The 27176-nt window shown below is 37.3% G+C and overlaps 2 protein-coding genes and 1 pseudogene across 2 annotated transcripts; all 3 read left to right on the forward strand.

Moving 5' to 3' along the window:
• Window positions 1-250: 250 nt before the first annotated feature.
• On the forward strand, window positions 251-13360 carry LOC113089746 (uncharacterized; the record flags this gene model as incomplete). The annotated part of the gene is made up of 44 exons (XM_026256109.1): window positions 251-527; window positions 1964-2344; window positions 2448-2569; window positions 2675-2736; window positions 2879-3034; window positions 3134-3288; window positions 3403-3524; window positions 3621-3682; window positions 3836-3994; window positions 4095-4249; window positions 4377-4498; window positions 4594-4655; window positions 4817-4975; window positions 5075-5229; window positions 5345-5466; window positions 5562-5623; window positions 5779-5937; window positions 6038-6192; window positions 6308-6429; window positions 6523-6584; window positions 6746-6904; window positions 7004-7158; window positions 7274-7395; window positions 7491-7552; window positions 7712-7870; window positions 7970-8124; window positions 8240-8361; window positions 8456-8517; window positions 8681-8839; window positions 8942-9096; window positions 9211-9332; window positions 9417-9478; window positions 9614-9714; window positions 9791-9833; window positions 9923-10101; window positions 10279-10400; window positions 10525-10589; window positions 10725-10828; window positions 11455-11488; window positions 11581-11759; window positions 11975-12090; window positions 12186-12241; window positions 12397-12628; window positions 12769-13360. Coding segments are annotated over 44 exons (5652 nt in total), but the record flags the coding sequence as incomplete, so codon positions are not given.
• A 2177-nt stretch (window positions 13361-15537) lies between these two features.
• LOC113089747 (zinc finger protein with KRAB and SCAN domains 8-like) lies at window positions 15538-19973 on the forward strand. Its single transcript, XM_026256110.1, has 6 exons — window positions 15538-15571; window positions 16073-16170; window positions 17081-17183; window positions 17503-17594; window positions 18665-18722; window positions 18836-19973. Exons 3-6 carry the CDS (start codon window positions 17138-17140, stop codon window positions 19624-19626), a joined length of 987 nt encoding a protein of 328 aa, XP_026111895.1. The 5' UTR covers window positions 15538-15571; window positions 16073-16170; window positions 17081-17137; the 3' UTR covers window positions 19627-19973.
• Window positions 19974-22519: 2546 nt separating this feature from the next.
• LOC113089744 (mannosyl-oligosaccharide glucosidase-like) lies at window positions 22520-26827 on the forward strand (annotated as a pseudogene).
• The last annotated feature ends 349 nt before the right edge of the window (window positions 26828-27176 follow it).

Raw genomic sequence — 27176 nt, forward strand, 5'->3', positions numbered from 1 at the left:
TACAGCATCCTCAACTACTAGCATTCCCACTAGTACACAAACCACACCATTACTTCAAACAACATTGCCTACAACTTCAGAAAGTACAACATTAAGTTCCACAACTACAGCCTCATCAACCACATCTACGACAAACAAACAATCCAACAACATCAGCAGCTGTAACTTCAGAAATCCACAACTCTTTCTTCAACAACAATGTCTACATCTTCAGATACAACTGCACCTGTAAAAACATCAATAACTACAGCATCTTCAACTACTAACATCCCACGAGTACACAAACCACACCTATTACTTCAACAACATTGCCTACAACTTCAGAAAGTACAACAGCAGGGTCCACAACTACAGCCTCATCATCCACATCTACGACAACAAACAATCCAACAATATCAGCAGCTGTAACTTCAGAATCCAAAACCCTTACCTCAACAACTATGCTTACATCTTCAGAAACCACTGCACCTGTAACAACATTGGTAACTACAGCATCTTCAACTACAGAAATTCCCACCACCAAAACCGTTAGTACACAGACCACACCTATTACTTCAACAACATTGCCTACAACTTCAGAAAGTACAACAGTAGGGTCCACAACTACAGCTTCATCATCCACATCTACGACAACAACAATCCAACAACATCAGCAGCTGTAACTTCAGAATCCACAACTCTTTCTTCAACAACAATGTCTACATCTTCAGAAACAACTGCACCTGTAACAAGATCAGTAACTACAGCATCTTCAACTACTAACATCCCCACTGGTACACAAACCACACCCTATTACTTCAACAACATTGCCTACAACTTCAGAAAGTACAACAGCAGGGTCCACAACTACAGCCTCATCAACCACATCTACAACAACAAACAATCCAACAACATCAGGAGCTGTAACTTCAGAATCCACAACTCTTTCTTCAACAACAATGTCTACATCTTCAGAAACAACTGCACTGTAAAAACATCAATAACTACAGCATCTTCAACTACTGATTTTCCCATCACCAAAGTTGTGAGTACAGAAACCACAACTGTTACTTCAACAAAACTGCCTTTAACTTCAGAAAGTACAACAGCAGAAACCACATCTAAAACAACTGTCAATCCATCATCAACAGCTGTAACTTCAGAATCCACAACGCTTACTTCAACAACTATGCCTACATCTTCATCACTTACACCATCAGAAATTAAAACTATGCCTACAGCAAGCACAACTGCAGCTTCCACAACCACAGTGGGGCCTTCCACTACTGTGGCTTCAACTTCCAAAACTACAACTGCATCCTCAACATCTATGGCTTCCTCAGCTGTGATTGTGCCTTCTTCTACTAGTTCATCTCCAACCTCATCTGAATCTCCACTTCAATCCTCATCAACAGTTTTCAATCCGGTTCCAATAAGGTCTACAACTTCAGAAAGTACAACTGCACATACAACATCCGCCTCAGCTACCACATTGGTACCTTCAACCATTAAATCAGCTGCAACCTCATCTGAAGCTCCAAGTACACAAACAGGTGAAACCACAATGACATTTGCAGCCACAACTTCTAAAACCACAACTCCACCAACAATATCTACAACTTCAGAAAGTACTCCTGCTCTGGTAACAACTATGCCTGTCTCCTCATCACATGTAACTATATTACCAACTTTAACTCCAACAAAAACAACTGAATCTCCAAGAACCCCAACTGTACCCATTACAACCACAATCACAACAACTGCCACCCCTCCAAGCTCAACTGCAGCTCAAACAACAACTCAGTTTCAAGAAACATCAGGAGACTCTTTAAAAACAACTGTTTGCGTTTACCAGTACATCTTCTGCTCCAGCCACACTTGCACTTTCAGCCAAAACAACTTCAAGCCCAAACATGGATTCAGAAACTACAACTGCATTAACAACTACCACTGGAATTATTACAGGTTTCACTAATACAACCAGAATTTCCACTAGTTAAACCAATAACATCAAGTCCAAACACAAATACGTCAACATCACCAGCATCTACAATTCCAGGTCACACATCCATAAAAACAATACCAGCTGAAACTCTTACTAGCAATACTACACCTCTGAACAATACAACAAAAGCAGATGCAACACTTCAAAGTACTTCAAGTTTGCAACCAGAAACTTCAAACATACTCAAAACATTTCCAACAAATGTGTCCGGTGCAGCAACAGTCACAACCAGATTGACATTCTCATCCTTGTCATCCCTGCCCACTGAAACTTTGGTCCTAGGTGCTGTTAGTAATCTTCTTAAATCAAGAGAATCCCAGCTCAATGAATCACTGAAGATTTCCAATTTTACCTATCAGAGTAAGTTTCTTTATTATGAATGTAATTTCAATTAGGAAATTTTCAACAAGTGAAAAATGTCAAATTTAAAACTGATCAAAATTGGATGTTTCTTTCCAAACAGAAATATCTGAAACTTCTTATGCTGTCATTTTGAATATTATGTTGAATAATATCAGCATGCCTGAGGATCCTCAGCTAAGAAACAGCAGTTATGTGCAAGTGCAGTATGTTGTCAATAATGCGGTAAGAAACTAGCATTAACACATTAGCGAAAACTGTGACCAGTGTAAATCTTCACCGGAGGTTGATGAATGGCTTGATTTTTTATTATTATTTTTTTTCATGCAGCTGAACACACTATTGAATGAACCTGGCAAGCAGGTTTTTGAACCCAAGTCCTCAAACTTCACGTAAGATGCAAACTCACTTCAAAATCTTTATTTCATGTGTTCTCTCATTTTAGCTGGGAAGCCATGGAAAATAATAATTGGTGAAAATTTTTTGAGGATATGAATTGAAGTCCCTTACAGATATCTTCTGCTTGTTCTGTAGGAGCACTCCAAACCAGATTGATGGCATGATGGACTACAGCTTCCAGGATGGAGATACCATACAACCAGTCAGCTTCCTAAAAGAGCTACTTCTGACAACCACGACAGTGCTTCCACAAACAACAATCAGTTTTTCCATGACTCCTTCAAACTCCATGTATGTGTTGGTTTTCAAATGTGAGAATAATCAAAAATGTAGAAGTAATTTTACCGCAAACATTTGATGTAAATTAAACCAAAGGGGTTTCATTTACAGATCTGGTTCAGCAGTGGTCACAAGCAAGCTGGTGTTCAACTCCTCATCTCCAGTCCCCAGTGAAGCTCTGGTCCTCAGCGCTATCAACACTCTCCGTAATTCCAGAGAGTCACAGCTGAATGAATCAGTGAAGGTGGTGAATGCCAGCTATGAGAGTAAGTGTCATCCTATAAGGTTGTAAACAATTGAATGGTAATCAGATAAACAATTATGAACGGAAAGCTTTGAACAAAAAAAATTACAATTATTCACATTTTCTTTCCACACAGAAATCTCAGAAACCTCCTATGCTGTGGTCTTTACATTTAAACTGGTTAACATCAGCATTACAGAGGACCCTGTTCTCACAAACAATACCTACCCGCAAGTGCAGGATGTCGTCAATAAAGCGGTAACAATTTTAAAATGAACAGTATGAAAAAGGTTTTAGTCCATTGCTAGTGTTCAGCAGAAGTTTCTAAATGGTTTGGCATTTTTTTTTCTGCAGCTGAACACTCTTCTGAATGAACCTGGCCAGCAAGTTTTTAAACCAAACTCCTTCAACTTCACGTAAGATGCCAACTCACTTCACAATCTTTATTGCACATGTTCTCTCATTTTAACTTGGAACCCATGGAAAATAAGAATTGGTGAAAAAAAAAAAAAAACATTTTGAAGATGTGAATTGAAGTCCCTTACAGATATCTTCTGCTTGTTCTGTAGGAGCACTCCAAACCAGATTGATGGCAGGATGGACTACAGCTTCCAGGATGGAGATACCATACAACCAGTCAGCTTCCTAAAAGAGCTACTTCTGACAACCACAACAACAGTGCTTCCACAAACAACTACCGGTTTCTCTGTGACACCTCCAAACCTAGTGTAAGTTTTGCTTTTCCAGTTTTTAGAAAAAAAAAAAATGGAAAAGTAATTTTATTCCAAATATTCGACGTACAATAAACCAAAGGGGTTTTATTTACAGATCTGGTTCAGCAGTGGTCACAAGCAAGCTGGTGTTCAACTCCTCATCTCCAGTCCCCAGTGAAGCTCTGGTCCTCAGCGCTATCAACACTCTCCGTAATTCCAGAGAGTCACAGCTGAATGAATCAGTGAAGGTGGTGAATGCCAGCTATGAGAGTAAGTGTCATCCTATAAGGTTGTAAAGCAATTGAATAGTAATCAGATAAACAATTATGAACGGAAAGCTTTGAACATTTTTTGAACAAAAAAACAAAAAAATAATTAAAATTTTCTTTCCACACAGAAATCTCAGAAACCTCCTATGCTGTGGTCTTTACATTTAAACTGGTTAACATCAGCATGCCAGAGGACCCTGCTCTCAGAAACAATACCTACCCGCAAGTGCAGGATGTCATCAATAAAGCGGTAACAATTTTAAAATGAACAGTATGAAGAAAAGGTTTTAGTTCATTGCTAGTTTTCAGCAGAAGTTTCTGAATGGTTTGATATTTTTTCTGCAGCTGAACACTCTTCTGAATGAACCTGGCCAGCAAGTTTTCAAACCAAACTCCTTCAACTTCACGTAAGATGCCAACTCACTTCACAATCTTTATTGCACATGTTGTCTCATTTTAGCTGGGAAGCCATGGAAAATAAGATTTGGTGAAAAAAAAAAAAAAAAAAAAATTTTTTTTGAAGATGTGGACAGAAGCCCCTGACAGATATCTTCTGCTTGTTCTGTAGGAGCACTCCAAACCAGATTGATGGCAGGATGGACTACAGCTTCCAGGATGGAGATACCATACAACCAGTCAGCTTCCTAAAAGAGCTACTTCTGACAACCACAACAACAGTGCTTCCACAAACAACAATCAGTTTTTCCATGACTCCTTCAAACTCCATGTATGTGTTGGTCTTCAAATGTGAGAATAATCAAAAATGGAAAAGTAATTTTATTCCAAATATTCGACGTACAATAAACCAAAGGGGTTTTATTTACAGATCTGGTTCAGCAGTGGTCACAAGCAAGCTGGTGTTCAACTCCTCATCTCCAGTCCCCAGTGAAGCTCTGGTCCTCAGCGCTATCAACACTCTCCGTAATTCCAGAGAGTCACAGCTGAATGAATCAGTGAAGGTGGTGAATGCCAGCTATGAGAGTAAGTGTCATCCTATAAGGTTGTAAAGCAATTGAATGGTAATCAGATAAACAATTATGAACGGAAAGCTTTGAACAAAAGAAATTACAATTGTTCACATTTTCTTTCCACACAGAAATCTCAGAAACCTCCTATGCTGTGGTCTTTACATTTAAACTGGTTAACATCAGCATTACAGAGGACCCTGTTCTCACAAACAATACCTACCCGCAAGTGCAGGATGTCGTCAATAAAGCGGTAACAATTTTAAAATGAACAGTATGAAAAAGGTTTTAGTCCATTGCTAGTGTTCAGCAGAAGTTTCTAAATGGTTTGGCATTTTTTTTCTGCAGCTGAACACTCTTCTGAATGAACCTGGCCAGCAAGTTTTTAAACCAAACTCCTTCAACTTCACGTAAGATGCCAACTCACTTCACAATCTTTATTTCACATGTTCTCTCATTTTAGCTGGGAAGCCATGGAAAATAAGAATTGGTGAAAAAAAAAAAAAAAAACATTTTGAAGATGTGAATTGAAGTCCCTTACAGATATCTTCTGCTTGTTCTGTAGGAGCACTCCAAACCAGATTGAAGGCAGGATGGACTACAGCTTCCAGGATGGAGATACCATACAACCAGTCAGCTTCCTAAAAGAGCTACTTCTGACAACCACAACAACAGTGCTTCCACAAACAACTACCGGTTTCTCTGTGACACCTCCAAACCTAGTGTAAGTTTTGCTTTTCCAGTTTTTAGAAAAAAAAAAAATGGAAAAGTAATTTTATTCCAAATATTCGACGTACAATAAACCAAAGGGGTTTTATTTACAGATCTGGTTCAGCAGTGGTCACAAGCAAGCTGGTGTTCAACTCCTCATCTCCAGTCCCCAGTGAAGCTCTGGTCCTCAGCGCTATCAACACTCTCCGTAATTCCAGAGAGTCACAGCTGAATGAATCAGTGAAGGTGGTGAATGCCAGCTATGAGAGTAAGTGTCATCCTATAAGGTTGTAAAGCAATTGAATGGTAATCAGATAAACAATTATGAACGGAAAGCTTTGAACAAAAAAAATTACAATTATTCACATTTTCTTTCCACACAGAAATCTCAGAAACCTCCTATGCTGTGGTCTTTACATTTAAACTGGTTAACATCAGCATGCCAGAGGACCCTGCTCTCAGAAACAATACCTACCCGCAAGTGCAGGATGTCATCAATAAAGCGGTAACAATTTTAAAATGAACAGTATGAAAAAGGTTTTAGTTCATTGCTAGTTTTCAGCAGAAGTTTCTGAATGGTTTGATATTTTTTCTGCAGCTGAACACTCTTCTGAATGAACCTGGCCAGCAAGTTTTTAAACCAAACTCCTTCAACTTCACGTAAGATGCCAACTCACTTCACAATCTTTATTGCACATGTTCTCTCATTTTAGCTGGGAAGCCATGGAAAATAAGAATTGGTGAAAAAAAAACAAAACAAAAAAAACATTTTGAAGATGTGGACAGAAGCCCCTTACAGATATCTTCTGCTTGTTCTGTAGGAGCACTCCAAACCAGATTGATGGCAGGATGGACTACAGCTTCCAGGATGGAGATACCATACAACCAGTCAGCTTCCTAAAAGAGCTACTTCTGACAACCACTACAACATTGCTTCCACAAACAACAATCAGTTTTTCCATGACTCCTTCAAACTCCATGTATGTGTTGGTCTTCAAATGTGAGAATAATCAAAAATGGAGAAGTAATTTTACTGCAAACATTTGATGTAAATTAAACAAAATGTGTTTTATTTACAGATCTGGTTCAGCAGTGGTCACAAGCAAGCTGGTGTTCAACTCCTCATCTCCAGTCCCCAGTGAAGCTCTGGTCCTCAGCGCTATCAACACTCTCCGTAATTCCAGAGAGTCACAGCTGAATGAATCAGTGAAGGTGGTGAATGCCAGCTATGAGAGTAAGTGTCATCCTATAAGGTTGTAAAGCAATTGAATGGTAATCAGATAAACAATTATGAACGGAAAGCTTTGAACAAAAGAAATTACAATTGTTCACATTTTCTTTCCACACAGAAATCTCAGAAACCTCCTATGCTGTGGTCTTTACATTTAAACTGGTTAACATCAGCATTACAGAGGACCCTGTTCTCACAAACAATACCTACCCGCAAGTGCAGGATGTCGTCAATAAAGCGGTAACAATTTTAAAATGAACAGTATGAAAAAGGTTTTAGTCCATTGCTAGTGTTCAGCAGAAGTTTCTAAATGGTTTGGCATTTTTTTTCTGCAGCTGAACACTCTTCTGAATGAACCTGGCCAGCAAGTTTTTAAACCAAACTCCTTCAACTTCACGTAAGATGCCAACTCACTTCACAATCTTTATTTCACATGTTCTCTCATTTTAGCTGGGAAGCCATGGAAAATAAGAATTGGTGAAAAAAAACAAACAAAAAAAACATTTTGAAGATGTGAATTGAAGTCCCTTACAGATATCTTCTGCTTGTTCTGTAGGAGCACTCCAAACCAGATTGAAGGCAGGATGGACTACAGCTTCCAGGATGGAGATACCATACAACCAGTCAGCTTCCTAAAAGAGCTACTTCTGACAACCACTACAACAGTGCTTCCACAAACAACTACCGGTTTCTCTGTGACCCCTTCAAACCTAGTGTAAGTTTTGCTTTTCCAGTTTTTAGAAAAAAAAAAATGGAAAAGTAATTTTATTCCAAATATTCGACGTACAATAAACCAAAGGGGTTTTATTTACAGATCTGGTTCAGCAGTGGTCACAAGCAAGCTGGTGTTCAACTCCTCATCTCCAGTCCCCAGTGAAGCTCTGGTCCTCAGCGCTATCAACACTCTCCGTAATTCCAGAGAGTCACAGCTGAATGAATCAGTGAAGGTGGTGAATGCCAGCTATGAGAGTAAGTGTCATCCTATAAGGTTGTAAAGCAATTGAATGGTAATCAGATAAACAATTATGAACGGAAAGCTTTGAACAAAAAAAATTACAATTATTCACATTTTCTTTCCACACAGAAATCTCAGAAACCTCCTATGCTGTGGTCTTTACATTTAAACTGGTTAACATCAGCATGCCAGAGGACCCTGCTCTCAGAAACAATACCTACCCGCAAGTGCAGGATGTTGTCAATAAAGCGGTAACAATTTTAAAATGAACAGTATGAAAAAGGTTTTAGTCCATTGCTAGTGTTCAACAGAAGTTTCTAAATGGTATGGCATTTTTTTCTGCAGCTGAACACTCTTCTGAATGAACCTGGCCAGCAAGTTTTCAAACCAAACTCCTTCAACTTCACGTAAGATGCCAACTCACTTCACAATCTTTATTGCACATGTTCTCTCATTTTAGCTGGGAAGCCATGGAAAATAAGAATTGGTGAAAAAAACAACAACAAAAAAAAAAACATTTTGAAGATGTGGACAGAAGCCCCTGACAGATATCTTCTGCTTGTTCTGTAGGAGCACTCCAAACCAGATTGATGGCAGGATGGACTACAGCTTCCAGGATGGAGATACCATACAACCAGTCAGCTTCCTAAAAGAGCTACTTCTGACAACCACTACAACAGTGCTTCCACAAACAACTACCGGTTTCTCTGTGACACCTCCAAACCTAGTGTAAGTTTTGCTTTTCCAGTTTTTAGAAAAAAAAAAAAAATGGAAAAGTAATTTTATTCCAAATATTCGACGTACAATAAACCAAAGGGGTTTTATTTACAGATCTGGTTCAGCAGTGGTCACAAGCAAGCTGGTGTTCAACTCCTCATCTCCAGTGCCCAGTGAAGCTCTGGTCCTCAGCGCTATCAACACTCTCCGTAATTCCAGAGAGTCACAGCTGAATGAATCAGTGAAGGTGGTGAATGTCAGCTATGAGAGTAAGTTACATCATTTTCACCTGAAAAGCTTTTGAAATATTAAAGTGTCAAATTTGGATTATATAAAATAATAATAATAATAATATTTCTATATTTTTTTTTATATCCAAATAGAAATCACAGCAACCTCATATGCTGTCATCTTTAAGCTTAATTTGAGTAATATCAGCATGTCAAAAGATCCTGAGCTAAGAAATGGCACATACCTACATGCTCAGGGTGTCGCCAATAATGCGGTAAGCATAAATCATTCACTGAGTACAATTTTTAGGTCCAATGTAATTGTTGAGTTTCATGAATGTTTGATTTTTCTTCTGCAGCTGAACTATCTTCTGAATGAACCTGGCAGAACAACTTTAAATCCCAAGTCGGCCAACTTCATGTAAGATGCAAACAGAATTAATTTATATAATGTGTCACTTTCTACATTATTAAATGCATTTATTAAAAAAATAAAAATAAATAAAAACCTTTGCACATACTGATGCTTAACAGATATATTTTGTCTTTCCTCCAGAAGCACATCGAACCAGATTGAAGGCAGCATTGTCTACAGCTTCCAGGATGGAGATGCTATACAACCAGTCAGCTTCCTAAATGAGCTTCGTTCACTGACAGGTTTGTCAAAACTGAAAATGTATTGCAAATGTTGTTACTGCAAGCTTCCGCCATTAATCATTACTTTCTTTTACAGTCTCAACAACAACCAGTACTCTGACAACTACTCCACAGATAGTGTAAGAGCAGTGATTTCAGTCTGATATTTACTTTTTTTACTTTAATTTTCCTTTCCTACATTAATGTGTATTATTTATTGTCTTTGTAGGCTTGGCAGAGCACTTATATTCATTCGCCTCGTGTTTGTCACACTGGGCCCCCTGCCAAATCCAGATAAGGTTCTTGAGGTGGCCAACACTCTGCTGAAAACACGTATCACAACTAAGCAAGACCCCACAACACAAGACCTGAGTGATCCTGTGAGCTTTGTCAATGTCACTTATACAAGTGAGTTTTACTCTCCTGGTTTGGCTTCTGAATATGTTATTTAAAGTCTAATGTTGTAGATCTGTAGCTTTTAAGGTATAATAACAAATAAATAATATTAAGGAATGCATTAGTGAAATTTCACCACCCACATATAACCACGCAACTAATTAATTTTATATTTTATATATTTTTAAGAAATAAATGAGACAGCCTATGCTCTCAACTTTGGATTTGAAATCAGCAATATAACCATGAATGAGAAACTTGAACTCAGGAATGGTACCCACCTGTTAATACAAGACTCTGTAAACACATTGGTGAGTTCAGTACAGTAGTCTTTTACAAACACTTTTCTTCTTCTTTACCTTCTTCTTCTTCTTCTCTCATTTACAACATTAACCTCAACATATTTCTAAACAAATTAATAATTTTTTTTTTCAGCTGAGCAAGATCCTCCTCAGTAACTCCTCAGCTCCTGTCATTAAGTTCAATGCAGCTGATTTCACGTAAGTTTTGACTCACTTTGATTTGAGCAAATATGTCCTGATGATTGGTGTTCGTTTTTATACATGGCTTGTGACTAAAAATAATGTTTAGTTATTGACTATAGTTTCTCATTACACATGTTAATCTCCCCACAGGGGTAATTCCACTGTGATTCAGGCCAAAGTAGAGTATGTTTTCTCACCAAGTGACATCACGCAACCCAGCGTCTTTGTTCAGGAACTTCTTCAACTCAATGAAGGTATTACCATGTCTACACCTGCTGCACTGTCCACCATCTGTTACCCCACAGTTTATATGTCCAAACTGACAATCAAATGTTAAACTTCCATTTCTTAAGTTGTCATGATTTATGCCTTGCCAGAGCCGATCCTCCCTACATGCAAAATACGCAAACTGGGTAGGGCCCCTGAAACACCAGGGGACCTCCTTGCTCCCAAAGATTATTTCATTTTAGTTTTTTTTTTATTTGGCCAGCGGTTATTAAAAGATGAATGATCATTTCTTTTAAAGCGTTGCGCAGTCACTCTTTCTACGTAAAAATCAGTCATATCAAGTGATGTGAATGTCGTACAGTCGTGCACGAGATGAGTAAAAAAACGCGTTGAAAGCTTAACAAATCGCGGAAGAGACACTGTCAAGTGCTTTCTCCGAGTGTGATTTAATACTGAGTGAAACACTGGACACATGTGATTCATTCATTCGTTCATAAACACTCATATATCCCCTTCCTCCACCCCCCCGCTTACACAATTTTACACAGGGCCCCCAGAAGTCTGGGATCGGTGCTGTGTATTGCTTTAAAAATACGAAATGCTGTAATTGAATGTCTGATTCTCCTTCATTAATTCATCATTTCTTTTACAGCGACCACTCAGACAACAACTTCACCACCAATCTTGTAAGACCAATTAGTGATTTCAATTTTTTTTTTTTTTTTAAAGATAGTTGTTTTAATATTCCAGTAAATTATCATCTTTTTTGTCTGTACAGGAGTAGGAGGGCAATCATTAGGATTCGTCTCGAGTTTATCACACTGGGCCCAAGACCAAGTGAGAATAGTGTTCTAGATGTGGTTAAATCAGTAGTGGCCACAAATCTCACATCTACATTAAGTGCCAAAACAGTGAGCGTGAGTGAACCTGTGACCTTGGCAAATGTCAACTATTTGGGTGAGTTTTCCTCTAATTTCATGCTCCATTTTTGTTGTGAATATAACATATGTATGCAAATGGTGTATCTGTTGTAATCATGTAGTCCTTATTCATGACTTTCTTTGAAGGAAAATAATAATTAAAAAGCAGTCAATAATTATGCATAATGAAAATGGATAACAAAATACCATACACAAATACACAACTGATTATTTTTGTCTTATATTTTAAAGGAATTAATGACACTGCCTACGCACTCATCTTTGCTTTTGAAATCAGCAAAGTATCACTGACAGAGTCAAAAAGGAATGAAACCTATCAAGAAATCCAAAAGAAGATAAATAACTTGGTGAGTTTGAGAGGCTTGGATATTGTTGTACTGAAATTGCCCAATTTTAAGCATTAACCTATTGTTTTTTTTTTTTTAATTGATGCACTCTACAGGTGATCCAGATCCTAAAGGACCCCTCAATTAATCTACTCATTCCAGCCAATTTCAAGTGAGTTCTGATCCACTGCTTTGTACTTTGTCTTTAGAAGAAATGTTTAAATGAACTGAAGAAAACGGCTTTTATGATACATCGGTGAATGCATGTTAAGATCATTTTTAGATATTTACTTTTGTTTCTCATTGTACGTTTTAATCTTTCAACAGGGATGATTCCACCATGATTGAGGCCAATGTTACGTATGTTTTCTCACAACGTGAAAGCAACACGGCTGCCGGTTTCTTGGTCGGTACCCTATTCACGGTTTTTACCACACCAGTTCCAACCACCATAAACACTACAATCTCAAACAACGCTACAAACGTAGCATGGATTGTGGCTATCATTGTCCCCTGCGCTATTATCATCGGCCTCGTACCTTGCTGGATTCTTCTTTGCGTAAGTATTATGAAGACTGAATATCTGCAACTTATGGTTGTTAAGTTTCTATTTAAATGTGGTATATAATTGTGTATGTATAGCTGTATAAAATTCCCTTCTGCGAGCCTAACTCTCACTTTGTCTGTTTCTGTGTTCAGTGTTTGCTGTGTGGTTGCTGTGCAGCAATCAGGAGACGCTGGCACAGAAGAAGGTCGTACAATGTACAGTACACAACCCGAAACAGCCTCTTCTAGAGAGTTCAGAGATATTTGACAAAACAGGACTGAACACCAATGAAAACATAAAAATCATGGATTTTGGATATTCAGTATGCAATTCAATGCTGCCTAATTAGTAATGAAAGTACTATGTTAATGCTTATTTTAAAAATTATTTATTGTATTATTCTTGTATTGCTAGACAAACAGATTCTCTATAAAATGTTCATAAATGTGATATTTTAATTCTTCCTATTGCGTATAATAATATTGTGTTGCTATTATTTATTTGTATTTATTGTGATAGTCTGTTTACATTAGTCTGCTTGACATAACACAGTTTCAGTTAAAGGGACAAAGGTAGAGCTTTGGAAATACAGCTATTATTTATTCATGCTCTATGCACTTTATAATGTTAAGTAAAGGCAAAGCAAGCTCATGATGTAAAGAAATTGTAAAGCAGATTTGTGCAATGTATGGATATGTTAAACTGCAAAAATGTAATAAAATAATAAAGAATGCAGAACAATTACAGATAGTTGTTTTCTCTTTTTAATGTAAATATAAAGGTTACTCATGTTTTTTTTTATTAGGTGGAAATATATGCAAACATTTACAATTTATTCAAGATGTATTTAACTAATGAAAGTTCCACAACTAATGAATATCTTCTGAGCCACTGTTGATTTGTTGAGGTTATGCTTAATTTCAAAGCTCAGATCAAGTCCAGGTTTAATCTCAGATGTGCAACAACATTGCAGACAGTAATCTTAACATAAAGTAAATAATAATAATAATGATAATAATAATAATAATAATAATAATAAAATTGGTTGCTTTGCAATAATAATCATTAAAAAAAAACATAGCGGTAATGACAGTGGAAAGATAAAAAGCAACCATAAATGGATATTATAAGTTTTAATAATTCTTAAATGTAAATAAAAATAAAATTTGCAAACATTTCCAGATTATAAAACTGATTATTGATAAAGCCAGTTCAAAAATATTTTTTTACATACTTGAAATAATTATTCATAATTATTAATTAATTAATAATTATTTATTAACTATTTATGATTAATAATTAGAACATCCTCTCAACATACAGAAAAAAATACAATTGTTTTTTACCTTTTCAGAAATAAATAATTAGAAAAAAATAAATCCTTTTAAAACATTCATTATTTGGGGGGTGGCATGTCATAGTATTAGACACAGTACAAACAGATAAACTGCAATGAAATAAAGACATGTTATATCAGTGAATAAATTATTTTTAATTGTTTTTCCTTTAGTGTCTTAATTTATTTAATTGGTTGGTTGGTTAGTCACTGTGTCTATTCCTCATTAACTTCTCAGTCGTACCAGTATTTAACATCCGAAATATTCCAAATGAACCGCTATGTTCACTAGTTCGTGATACTTTGCAGAAGTAAAAGGGAACTAATGTTTATGGGAACGTGAAAATTGCTTGGTAGCATCATGAGAGCTTTTATTTTAAAAAGTACAAGCGGATGTTGTCGACTCGTTGGCTAGCTTCGCGTTTGAAGAGAGCTCGACCCGTTACACCCGTATGTTTACTCTTTTGGAAGGGTTTATTGTTTATGGACGGATTCACTGCAATTCAAGAAGCTCAATTCCAACGCAATGGCAAATATAATAACGTTTCAGACGGAAATCGCTTCAATTATGGAAGTACTCGCAAACGCCGCTGTGGCAGAAATCTGCAAACTTGTTGAGGACAGCTATACTGAATTACAGCTTGAAATATCTCAAACACAGAAGGAGAATAACCTCCTTAAAAAGAAACTGAGAGTGCTAGAAATCCGAGATTCGTTTTACAGAAGAGCCCGCAAACAGAGAAACCAATCAACTGCCTTGACAAAAACAGGTGTTCACGAAAAAGCATCAGGTAAAGATATGATCATGGTCATGCTCATTTACACAATAGTGATGTCGGACTGATTCCATTAACTTATATTAAAAGTCACTATTTGAACTATATTTACTTATGGAGAAGATATATGCTTGTGTCCAGGGCGAATTAGTGTCAAAATTGCTTCCCTGTGTAACGAGGGAAGGGATGAAGATGAAGATGAAGATGAAACTCGATCCGGTCAGGTCTCGCATCTTCAACCCGAAAGACTAGACCAGGTTTGCATAAACAGTGAAATGAGTGTATCTTATACATTTTTACTCCTTTTTTTTCTTGTCCTGTTGTTTTATACACTACAAACTGTAATCCTCTGTTATCTGTTCAATTTGTTAGTTCCGCCTTTTTCTTTGTTCAGTATCTTGCAGCAATCAAAACGGACTTCCTTAATATTTTTTGTGGAAGGTTTACTGTAAATGTCACTGTCATTTTTTTTTTTTTTCAGTTCAATGCATGTTTGCTCAATAAAAGAATTGATTTATTTGAATTAAATTCAAATAAATGTAAATTAAATGATTAATTATATGATTTATTTTTAACATTATTGTATATGCCAATTCTACATTTCTGGATATACAGTACTGGCATAGGCCACTGAAAAAATCCATGTCAGCTGACCACTAATTGCTACTGGTTAGAAAAAGATTTTTTCCATAAAACTATGCTCTCAAGAGTCATACGGTAACAACATTGTGCTTTTTATCAGTCTGTAGGGGATAACGAACCAGATGTTGTTCTTATCAAAGAAGAGAGACCCGGCAATGTGAGGTGTGAACACTCAGAAAGTGAAACAGACTACTGAAAACTGTGAGTATGGTGTATTCATTTTAGGGAATGCATTACCTAGTGGTCAGATCTGTGATTAGTTGATGTCAACAGAATGAGAGAAAAAAGATAAAAGGCTTTTAAGGAGAAATAACACTTTATTTTAAGTGTCCTTGTTACACGTTACATATACTTACTGTTAAAATAAAAATAAACAATTATTAAATAAAACATATAAAAATGATGCAGAATAACATTCAAGTAACCCTAATCATAACCCTAACCTTATAGTAAGTACATGTAGTTAATCAATATTACTCAGTACTTAAATGTATGATTACACTGTAACAAGGACACCTTAAAATAAAGTGTAACTGAATGTAAAATTCACGAATAAACAAATATGAGAATTATGCAGAGTGAAGCATTTTGTTAAATATTATGTCTTTGTGATATTATGTAGCATTTTTTAGCATATGTGTGTGTGTGTGTGTGTGTGTGTGTGTGTGTGTGTGTGTATCTATTGATACATCCATGCTGCAGGTAAAGATGACAACCAGTACAGGAGTGCAAGAGTATTTGTAACAGTCCACAGAGAAAAATTCACAGACCAGAACACAGTCCAGCACTGCCATCAAGAGGTAAGAAACTGTTTTTCTCAATCAGTGAGCTCCGTAAGCCGCTAATAGGCCAAGTTCACACAGCAGCAGAATACAATTGTCTGTCCTGTTTTGGAGTCCTTAATACAGTTAAGTTCACACACTGTCCACACACCCGCATTCTGTAACTGAACTCACACCCGCATTCTTGGAACACATGTGCTGTGTGAACGGAACAGAACTGGACAACTAGTTGTCTGTCACATGATCATACAGTGCACAAGAGAGTCGCTCTGCCACACATACATGTGTCTACCGTATGTTATGTGTTTTCATGTGTGTTTTCGGTAACTTAAAGTAACGGGAGAAATGAGCTGCCCGCATAGGCGGAGGGTGAACCAACTCCAGGGAAAATGTTAAAAGCAGCCAAATCTATCAACTACAAACATTATAAACCTGTCTTTTTTTAGGCAAGAACCAGACATGTCATGTAGGCTAATAAATATGTTTAAAGGAACTGAATTTGCATTTAATGTAGTATGATTATAATTGGATTAAAACAGTAGAGATTGATAAATATATAGGCCTACTGTTTCCTTCCCACGATTATTCAAACGACTAATAATTTAAGGCCTATGTACAGAACTGACATTATCACTAAATTTGATCTATCGCACACTTAAAAAAACAAAAGTATCGTTATAATCACTGAAACTGTAAACACTACGAAATGAATCCCTTACATTGTACGTTACTGGTAAGGAATACGGGCTTGACTTCTGTTGCACGTTCATACAGGAAGTATTCTAAACACAACTGTAAGGTGCTGTGTGAACGGGACATTTCAAGACTCACATCTGTAAAGAAAATGTGTTTGTCAATCCCAAAAACTGACAGTGTGAACGTAGCCATAATTTATCAGGAATCATGCAAGCATTATGCTTTTTATCAGTCTGTAGAAGACGACGAGCCAGATGTTCTCATTATTAAAGAGGAGAGACCTGACAGCATGAGGTGTGAACAATCAGAAAGAGAAACCGAGACTAATGAAAACTGTAAGTGTGTGTACAGATTCATCCAGATAAGTTATTAGACTTTAAATAATTGGCAATATATGCATATTACTAATTATTTGATTTCTAATTATCTGGTAACATATGGTGGAATAGATTCATAAGTGCTACGATACATGTAAAAATTATTAGTTAGTACAATTAATAAGTGTTATTTATCTTATCTATTTTGTGTTTATTTTATATTTATTTTCCAGAGAAAATATTTAAACATGACAAACTTTTGAGTGAATATTGAGATTATAATTTTAATTCATCCTTGTTTTCCATTTGTTATTTCTACTTTTGCATTCCTGGTAAGATGACACTAGGTACAGGAGTGCAGGAGTTTTCGTAACAGTCCACAGAGATAACTTCATAGACCAGGACACGGTCCAGCACTGCCATCAAGAGGTTAGTATAGCCCCTTTCACACTGCACGTCGGACCCGCAATATTCCCGTAACATTTCCTGGTCGCCTTCTGTGTGAAAGCAACCACGTCCCGGAATTGATTACCGAATCGAACCCGGGTCGGGGACATAGTAACATTGCGGTAATCGATCCGGAACGAGCGCTGTGTGAACAAAAGCCAGATCTAATTCCGTATCGAAGTGATGATGCGCGTTATCGCGCGACTCTTTTACCGGCTGTTTTGAAGGAAGATCAACATTCGCGACGAAAACATATGTGCAAACTGTAATGAAGCAGAGATCAGTTAGTTCCTCACTTTCCGCGCTGACTCAGAGATCGTTTGCTTGCTTCAGTTAAAGTATAAAGTGCCAAGCGTTGTCGACTCGTACATTACATGTCACGCGCTGATGTCACGTGTCGTTACGGGATCTTCAAGGGTTGTGTGTGAAAGCACGCACATATACCGGGTCATCACTGGCAGTGTGAAAGTGCCAAATCTAGCGACCAGGGAACAATTACAGGAACACTTTACCCCTGTATTTGCCGGAATGGCAGTGTGAAAGGGGCTTGTGAGACATGCATTTGCGCGTACCTGTATTTGTTTACAAATCAGGCTCATGACAGACTCATACCACTTCCCTTTCCCCACCTTACACACTGCTTCTTTTTTTTTGTTAACATAATTAATATTGTTACCTATTGCTAGTAAAATTTTTAGTTATTCCTATTTAACATGAGCTGACAATGAAAAATGACTTCTGTTTTTACATTATTTGTGAAATTTACTAGCATTTTCTGAGTGAAATTGGCTTTCAAAGCTTCTTTTTTTTCAGGGTATTCTGTTATTGCATCTAATGGATCTATGATAACTTGAACAGTTGTATATTTATTAACTAACATGTAACCATTTTACTTGATGTATTAACTAATGGGACTTTATTGTAAAAAGTATTTTCAACAAATCATATTCAATTAGTGTACTTCATGGTACAGAGATAGTAAGTCTAGAATACAGAAACAATTGTTTTCGAAAAAATAAAATTAACCATCAGTGATCTGTTCCTCCTGACAGTCCAGTGGAATGCAACCTGATCTCCTTGAGGACGAAAACCCAGAAATGAATGATATAGGTGAAGATACACATCTACTAAGTTCTTGTTGTAATTGACACAATTACAGTACAGTATTTTCTTTTTCTTTTAATTGCTTAGTTTCCATTTAAGCATATTGTATTTCTAAACAGGTGAAACCAGAATGGAAAGACATTGTGATGAAGATGCAGGGACTAACCTGCAGCCTGTCCCTTCCTATCCTTCATTGGTTTCCAGGAGATTTGACAGGACCACGAATCATACCTCCTATACTGAATCTGAATTCAATGGAGGACCTTCTTTGAATCAGTTTTTGATGTATAGAGGGAGCGCAGATCCCACGTGTTCCTATGCAGCTCCAATGGACTCTAATGGCTTGTCTATGCCTGATATGGAAGGGCATTTAGCACATGGCGATAAAGTTAACATCATTTCTCAATCTGAACGGCCCCCTTTCACCCCGTGCTTTTCTTTCAAACAGTCCGATTCGTCTCAGATGCAAAGGAAAGACAAGTTTTTGTGTAAACATTGTGGAAAAGCATTCTCTCAACCCAGCACTCTCCTCTTGCATCAAAAACTTCATAACAGGGAGAGGCTTCACCACTGTACACTCTGTGGTAAGCGATTTAGTCAAGCGTCTAGTCTTAAAAGACACCAGAGCATCCACAGAGGTGAAAAACCATTCAGGTGCGTGCACTGTGGCAAGCAGTTCGCAGATCAAAGTAACCTCAAAAAACACGTGACTGTTCACACGGGTGAAAAGCCTTATGGCTGTAACCTTTGTGGGAAAATGTTCAACCAGTCTTCAAACCTCAAAACACACATGAGGATCCACACACGTGAGAAGCCTTTTGGTTGTGATCGATGTGGACAGATGTTTGCACACAAGTACATTTTGGTGAAACACCAACAGAGAATGTGTGTTTCTACTGGACAATTCTAGACTCCACAAGGTAGAGAATACTCACTTTGGTAACTATAATTAATTGAAACATTCATTTACATAGATTCTAATACTACTGTGCTCATGTGGCTGATTACACTGGAATGGAAGATGTATTGGTGCACAAAGGTTTTTTTTCAAGTGATACAATGGGAACGGTTTCGTTTTTGGTGGTTAAGATTTAGTACCTGCAAACCACCTGGTTCTTTTCTGAAACGCCCACTTTTGATGATCCAAGCAATTCCTATTACAGGTGCTGGTCATATAATTAGAATATCAAACAAAAGTTGATTTCACTAATTCCATTCAATAAGTGAAACTTGTATATTATATTCATTCATTACACACAGACTGATATATTTCAAATGTTTATTTCTTTTAATTTTGATGATTATAACTGACAACTAAGGAAAATCCCAAATTCAGTATCTCAGAAAATTAGAATATTGTGAAAAGGTTCAATATTGAAAACACACTTGCAAAGGCCTTTAAATGGTCTCTCAGTCTAGTTCTGTAGGCTACACAATCATGGGGAAGACTGCTGACTTCATGTTGTCTAAAAAGCGACCATTGACATCTTGCACAAGGAGGACAAGACACAAATAGGTCATTGCAAAAGAGGCTGGCTGTTCACAGAGCTCTGTGATCAAGCACATTAATAGAGAGGCGAAGGGAAGGAAAAGAGCCCCAACTAGGTATTGAGTGCTGTACATGCTTATACTTTTCATGTTCATGCTTTTCAGTTAGCCAAGATTTCTAAAAATTCTTTCTTTGTATTGGCCTTCAGTAATATTCTAATTTTCTGAGATACTGAATTTGGGATTTCCTTAGTTGTCAGTTATAATAATCAAAATTAAAAGAAATAAACATTTGAAATATATCAGTCTGTGTGTAATGAATGAATATAATATACAAGTTTCACTTTTTGAATGGAATTAGTGAAATCAACTTTTTGATGATATTCTAGTTATATGACCAGCACCTTATTTTGTTTCGCTGGGAAATGTATCAGATTGAAGAACAATGGGTTGCAATTAATTTTGTTGCAGTTTTTTCTTAGCTATGTTGCAATGTAGCCTACAGTAGATGACACATAAGATGAAATATAAGTGTTTAAAAAATTATATGTTAATTGGAAGAAATGTGAAAGAACTTTGTACACATTTAACTTTGATAAATCCACTTATGTAACATCAGTAACATTAATGTTAATAAATTCATGCACCTTCAGCAAAGTATCCTTACCTAGAAAATGACAAGTGGTTCTCAAATATTATTCTAGCATAGGTTAATTTATCTGCATTAAGACCCCTATTTACTTTCTGTTTTAAAGTTGTCCATTTATGGTGAATAATAGTTTTTAAATTCTATTATTCTATTCTGTTATTTATAGAAACTGTGATTGCTTAAGGTTGGTTAAAGATTTTGTTCTGTGGAGTTTGAAAAGACATGTTCAACCCACATGTCAGCATGAGAAATTAATGACTTTTATCTTCACTACAACAATAATTCCAAACCCATTATAAGCAATACTGAATATACTACATTTAAAATAATTGTCATTGTGAATCTATAAATCACAAGAAAACTGCCCCTTTTCATAAATATAATTGAATACGAATGCCCCTTTTCATTTGTATTAAAACTTTCAGTAAGTTATAACACTATCATTTGTTTGTTCAAAAAAACAATCTATTTAATCCGGCAATTTAAATTCAGATTTGAAATTTAGATTATTTTAGGAATACATATAAAAACATCAAGTACTCATAAAAATTTTGTCAAACCACAGACTCTGTTGCTCATTTCAAAAATGTTTGGCAGGGGTGATAGAATGTTAGTATAAAGTTAATAATAAAACGTTTAAAACCGTAATACATGGAAAAGCAATATGTTCCCACACTAACTCCAAAACTGATAGATGGATAAAAAGGGTGTCCAGCACTGTCAGTTGTGGCATTAGTGGAGAGAGAGGAAGTCATAGTAGTTTTTGCCACCACTGTTGTCGTTGCTGTTGTTGCTGCCAATCATTACCTAACATGCATATTAGGTGAGATAGTGTCAAGAAATTATAAGATGATATTCTTTTGAGATGCGGGAATTCAGTTTGTTTAATTGGCAAAATATATATCCATGGCCATAAATTCAGAATAGATTATGTCCATAATCACGATGTCCATGATTTTGTGCTTTACCACAGATGAACAACACTGTGGTAAACAACACTGTGTTAGCACTGATTGAAAGCACAAAATGTCACTTTCACTTTCCACTTTCAAATGCTCACATTTGATGGCATCTGGCACTTTGGAGAGGTGTTCTCTTCACGGATGGATCCCGGCTTTCACTGTAGGCCTACAGGGCAGTTGGCAGACCGCATATGGCGTCTTGTGAGTGAGTTTTGTGGATTGAGTGGTACATGGTGGCATTACCCCCCAAACGGTAATGTAAATAAGGTAATGTTTCCACACATAATCACTAGTGGTTTATATTCTTGAGTTTAGGTTTTGTAATTTTGTAATAGTTTTAGAGCTTAGATTATCCTAAAAAGGATGAATGATTTAATTACTATTATTGACATATAAGTGTTAGTCTATAGAAATAGTAAATGTGTAGTGTAAATGTGTACCCCCCAAAATGAAAATTCTAACTTTTCTAAACTTGTTATTCCAGTGTATCCTGTATCATACTTTTGTAGAACGCAAAAGAAGATGTGAAAGTCATTCACTGTATGGTTAAAAACACATAAAATATTTTATTTTGTGTCAACTAAAGAAAGAAAGCTATTTAGGTTTTGAACCTGTGATTAGTAATTGCTGACAGCGCTTTCACTTGTAATTTTTTATTGAATGCGTCTGCAGCAAAACAAAAGCCGCTGAAGGACTTTTATTTTGAATAACAGTGAACATGAATCTACTATTGCCGTCAGCTTCACTAAGAAATGCGGAAGTGCCCTTACTGCTGGTTAAGTTCAGTAGAGTACTGACACGTACGTACATAAGGTAACATACGGTAAAATATAAATCATGCGTGACTTGTTTTATTTGATTTGTCCATTGCATCGTTCACATTTATTAGAGAAATAATGCTAACTGCAGACGTGGTAAATAGACGCTGACGAGCTGAATCTCATTCATTCATTCATTCATCAGTTATTTCGCCCGCTCGTTTATTCATTCCCTCATTCTTTTGTTCAGCTAGCCAGCTGTTTTTGCAGTTTGCAGTATCTTGTACACAGACAGGGTAACACTGTAGTCCTGTTGTAGGGGCTTATATTCCCGTTAATGCATTATTATAGGACAAAGAGCTTCTTATGCTGCAATCAGTGTGCTGTCGTCAAAACCTCTTGACTTGTGGTGATTTGCAGGTGCAATTGAATGACTGTTGTCCCCAGACCAGCTTGCTCAGGTCAAAAGAAAGATGGGTAGGCGAAGGAAGAGGGTTGCAACAGGTGATGGTGTACCAAACCCAAGAAAGGAGGAAAAAACACCAGCTCCCCCACGCAAGGAGAAGAAGAAGAAAACTGACATTGGGAAGGTGTTTATCAATATATCTATCGGTTTGTGTATCTTCAGTCTTATCTGGTTCTTCTATGCCCTTTATATGCGCTCATCCTTGGCCAGGAGGGTTGTGACCATGCACCCCTCTCCACGGGTCTTGGATGCTAATAGCTCAAGTCCTGCTGTGTCTCCTGAAAGATATTGGGGTACCTATCGGCCCCAGGTGTACTTTGGGATGAAAACAAGAAGTCCCAGATCTGTTGTGACAGGTGGGGTGATTCCGATGCACACTTTATGCACCATTTCTATATTTTTACTTGCCTTTGTGATGATTTGAGGTTATTACAAGCCTGCATTTTTTTTTTCATTGATTTGATTAGGTTTAATGTGGATGCGTCAGTTTGCTGAAATGGATGGAAATATTAGGCACACTTGCGAACAAGGGGACCATTTGCTGGGCTATGGCTGGCTTATGCATGACGGAGTCTCTTTTGGAGTCCAGGAGGTCCATGACCGTGAGTTCACCCTGACCACAGAGTTTGTGAAGCGTATGGGTGGAGATCATGGTGGAGACTGGACTTGGAGGATTACTGCAAAACAACATGTAAGCAAAAAGTAATCCTCTAAGAATTTGTGTTTAACAGCCAGCACTAACTGATTTATTATTTTAATATTGTCAAATACAAGGATATTTAAATTCTAATATAATAGGAGTAAATTAGCACAAAGGTATACGTTGTTTTCAATCCACTTAGCCAGGGGATGTCAGGGTTTTCACAGTCATGAAAAACCCGGTAATATCAGTGAATTTAAAAAAGATTTTAACAAAAAAAAAAAAAAAAAAAATATATATATATATATATATATATATATATATATATGTATATATATATATATATATGTGTATGTAGGTAGGTGTATGTATTTTACTGTCAAATATTCCATTGCAAGAAATTGCTCCTTATTAGGACAATCTCTAATATATTTATCCATTAAGCTGAAATTACTTCAAACATCATGAAAATTAATGCCAACATTAATTGTGGCAACGTTGATATGTGAACAGGTTTAGGTATTTAAGAGGGTCACACATCAAAGGCCAATGGACTACAAAATTAATTCAATTAAATTTAGAAAATCTACAATCTGCATGATTTTCTAAAGGTCAGATACTTTGTAAAGTATGGTAGAAGACGTAGTTTATCTGATCCACATAACATCACTGCTTTCTGCCAGTACCATTAATATGATATAAAGTGGTTAGTTCTGATAAACAAAAAATCATACAAATGTTTAGAATTATAGTTTATCTTAGTATCATCAATTGCTTCATCACATCAAGCATGTTTTTGCTTCTGATTGGCAGAGCACTGCTTCCTCAGCTCCTGTGATCTCGCTGATGTTCTACGCTGCTACAGATGTTCAAGGTTCTTTGCAGGCCCATGTAGAAGAGAAAAATCGCTTGAGTTCTGTGACCGGAACATCTGAGGAGCTTGGCAACTTCAAGATTACGTTTGGAAAGCCCACAGCAGGGGAAGGTGCTAGTGGCAAATATGCCAGGTATCTTACATTTCTTGTGCACTACAAGCTTTTTGTAGTACGTAGGATTATTAACAATAAGAAATAGAGAGGACTGTAGGTTTTTAGCAATAATAAATAATATAACAGTTACAAAAAATGTAAGCAATATTTACTATAGCATTTTATTATTAATAGTTGCTGATATTCGTTAATAATATATATTATTTACTGATTTTTATTTTATTTTATCTATTTACTGATTCTCACATGAGGAAAAACAATTATAATAAAATAAGGTTTTCTGCCATATTTAATGAATTACTGAATTTTTTACTAATTTTCTTTCCAGATATAATTACTTGCAAACTAAGAGCCCTGGTCTTGATAAGCTAACCGATATAGTGAAGAACAGCCTAAGTCACAAGTTTACTTTCAGTCCTTCCAAAGGTGAAAAAAGAGCATATTTTGCCGTGGATTCTTACAAAGTCACTAACCACCAGAACCAACAGAACGATCCCAAGATGGAGAGTGATTTTGTGGTGCATCAAGTAACCGTACAAACCCCTTTCCAGATTGAAGTTTTGTTTGAATCCGGGAGCTTCCGAGAACGACCGAATCAGCTTGTGGGCTCGGTTCTCACAGACGAGCTGGAGAAGCGTAAGGTGGCATTTGATGAGAAGTTTGAGAGGTCATTTGGCCTCCAAGCTAAAGGGTTCACATCTTCACAGATCGAATTTGCCAAGGCAGCTTTAAGCAACATGCTTGGTGGCATGGGATATTTCTTCGGACAGTCGGTTGTCCAGTCGGCTTACAACGAGCACCCTGTGCTTTACCCTGAGGGTCCGCTGTTTACAGCAGTACCATCTCGCTCTTTCTTTCCAAGGGGCTTTCTTTGGGACGAAGGATTTCATCAGCTTCTCGTCAGCAAATGGGACACTTCGTTAACACAGGAGGTCATTGCGCACTGGCTTGATCTCATCAATGTAGAGGGCTGGATTCCACGCGAACAAATCTTGGATGATGAAGCTCGTGGCAAAGTACCATCTGAGTTTATCGTGCAGCACAACGAAAACGCTAACCCGCCCACGCTCTTCCTGGCCCTACAGGAGTTACTGGAACAGCTGGATGCTCAACCAGAGTTGTCGTCCTCTCAAACCATGATTCCTTTCCTGAGAAGGTTGTACCCAAGACTGCAGATTTGGTTTGAGTGGTTTAACACCACACAAGCTGGACCAATTGCCAACTCCTACCGCTGGCGAGGCCGGGACAAAGACACCAACCTTTTCCTAAATCCCAAGACCTTGACCTCTGGCCTGGACGACTACCCACGGGCTTCCCACCCATCTGCTGATGAGAGGCATGTGGACTTGTATTGCTGGATGACCCTGGCCTCTGGGATCATGGCAAATGTGGCACGGATACTTGGGGAACCCCACCAGGTGTATGAAAACACCCATCGTGCTCTCAGCAATAATGATCTGTTAAACAAACTGCATTGGTCTGATAATCTGCACGCATTCAGTGATTATGGAAATCACACTCAGGCGGTCTCGCTTCAGCAGGAAAAAGTGTTCGTGCCTCCTGGACAGCCACGGCACCAGTTCCCAGTCGCACGGCTGGTTCGCTCTGTTCGTAAAGCCCCTAAGCTGCAGTACGTGAATGCATTAGGCTATGTTAGCCTTTTTCCGTTCTTGCTACAAATTCTGACACCAGACTCGCCAAAATTGATCATATTTTGCGGGACATTCAAGATCCTGATCGCCTTTGGACACCCTATGGCCTGCGCTCACTCGCGCGCTTGGATCCCCTCTACATGAAGAGGAACACGGAACATGATGCCCCCTACTGGCGAGGAGCGATCTGGATCAACATCAACTACCTGGCAGTTAGAGCACTGCATCACTATGGCAGCACAGAAGGGCCATACAAAGAGAAGGCAGCTACCCTATATCAAGAGCTCAGGACTAACCTCATCAATAATGTTTACAAGCAGTATGTGGACACTGGATACATCTGGGAACAGTATAGTGATAGCACGGGCAGGGGGCAGGGTAGCCACCCCTTTACTGGCTGGTCGGCTCTGACAGTACTGATAATGGCTGAAGAGTATTGAATATTAGTAGCAGGTCAGAATCAGAATGCTTAATTAAGATGCTCAACTGGTGCCATATGTTTGTTAAAAACAAAGTGTAATTCATTTTTACATAATTTATACAGCTGGTGGACTTTTTATTTGTTCATTTAAATAATATTGAAGAGTCCTGATAAAATATTTCAGTTTTACATCCAGTTTAATGTGATTATATCCTCAGGTTTGAATCAGACATAACAATATCTTCTCTGTGAACCAGGAGGAGACCGTGCACTTATTCTGGACCATTGCTGTTTGGCTTCACTTAACAGAATAAATTAAAAACTTCTTATAAAATCGTTCTTCAGTTGAATTGAATCCTACACTTTATACTCAATATCTGTTTAAGGATTTTTATTTTTAAGTGTTATTTAATTTACTCTGATTATAAACTAGGA

The sequence above is a fragment of the Carassius auratus genome, unplaced genomic scaffold (assembly GCF_003368295.1).
Source record: "Carassius auratus strain Wakin unplaced genomic scaffold, ASM336829v1 scaf_tig00050888, whole genome shotgun sequence".
In the NCBI taxonomy this organism is placed as follows: Eukaryota; Metazoa; Chordata; class Actinopteri; order Cypriniformes; family Cyprinidae; genus Carassius; species Carassius auratus.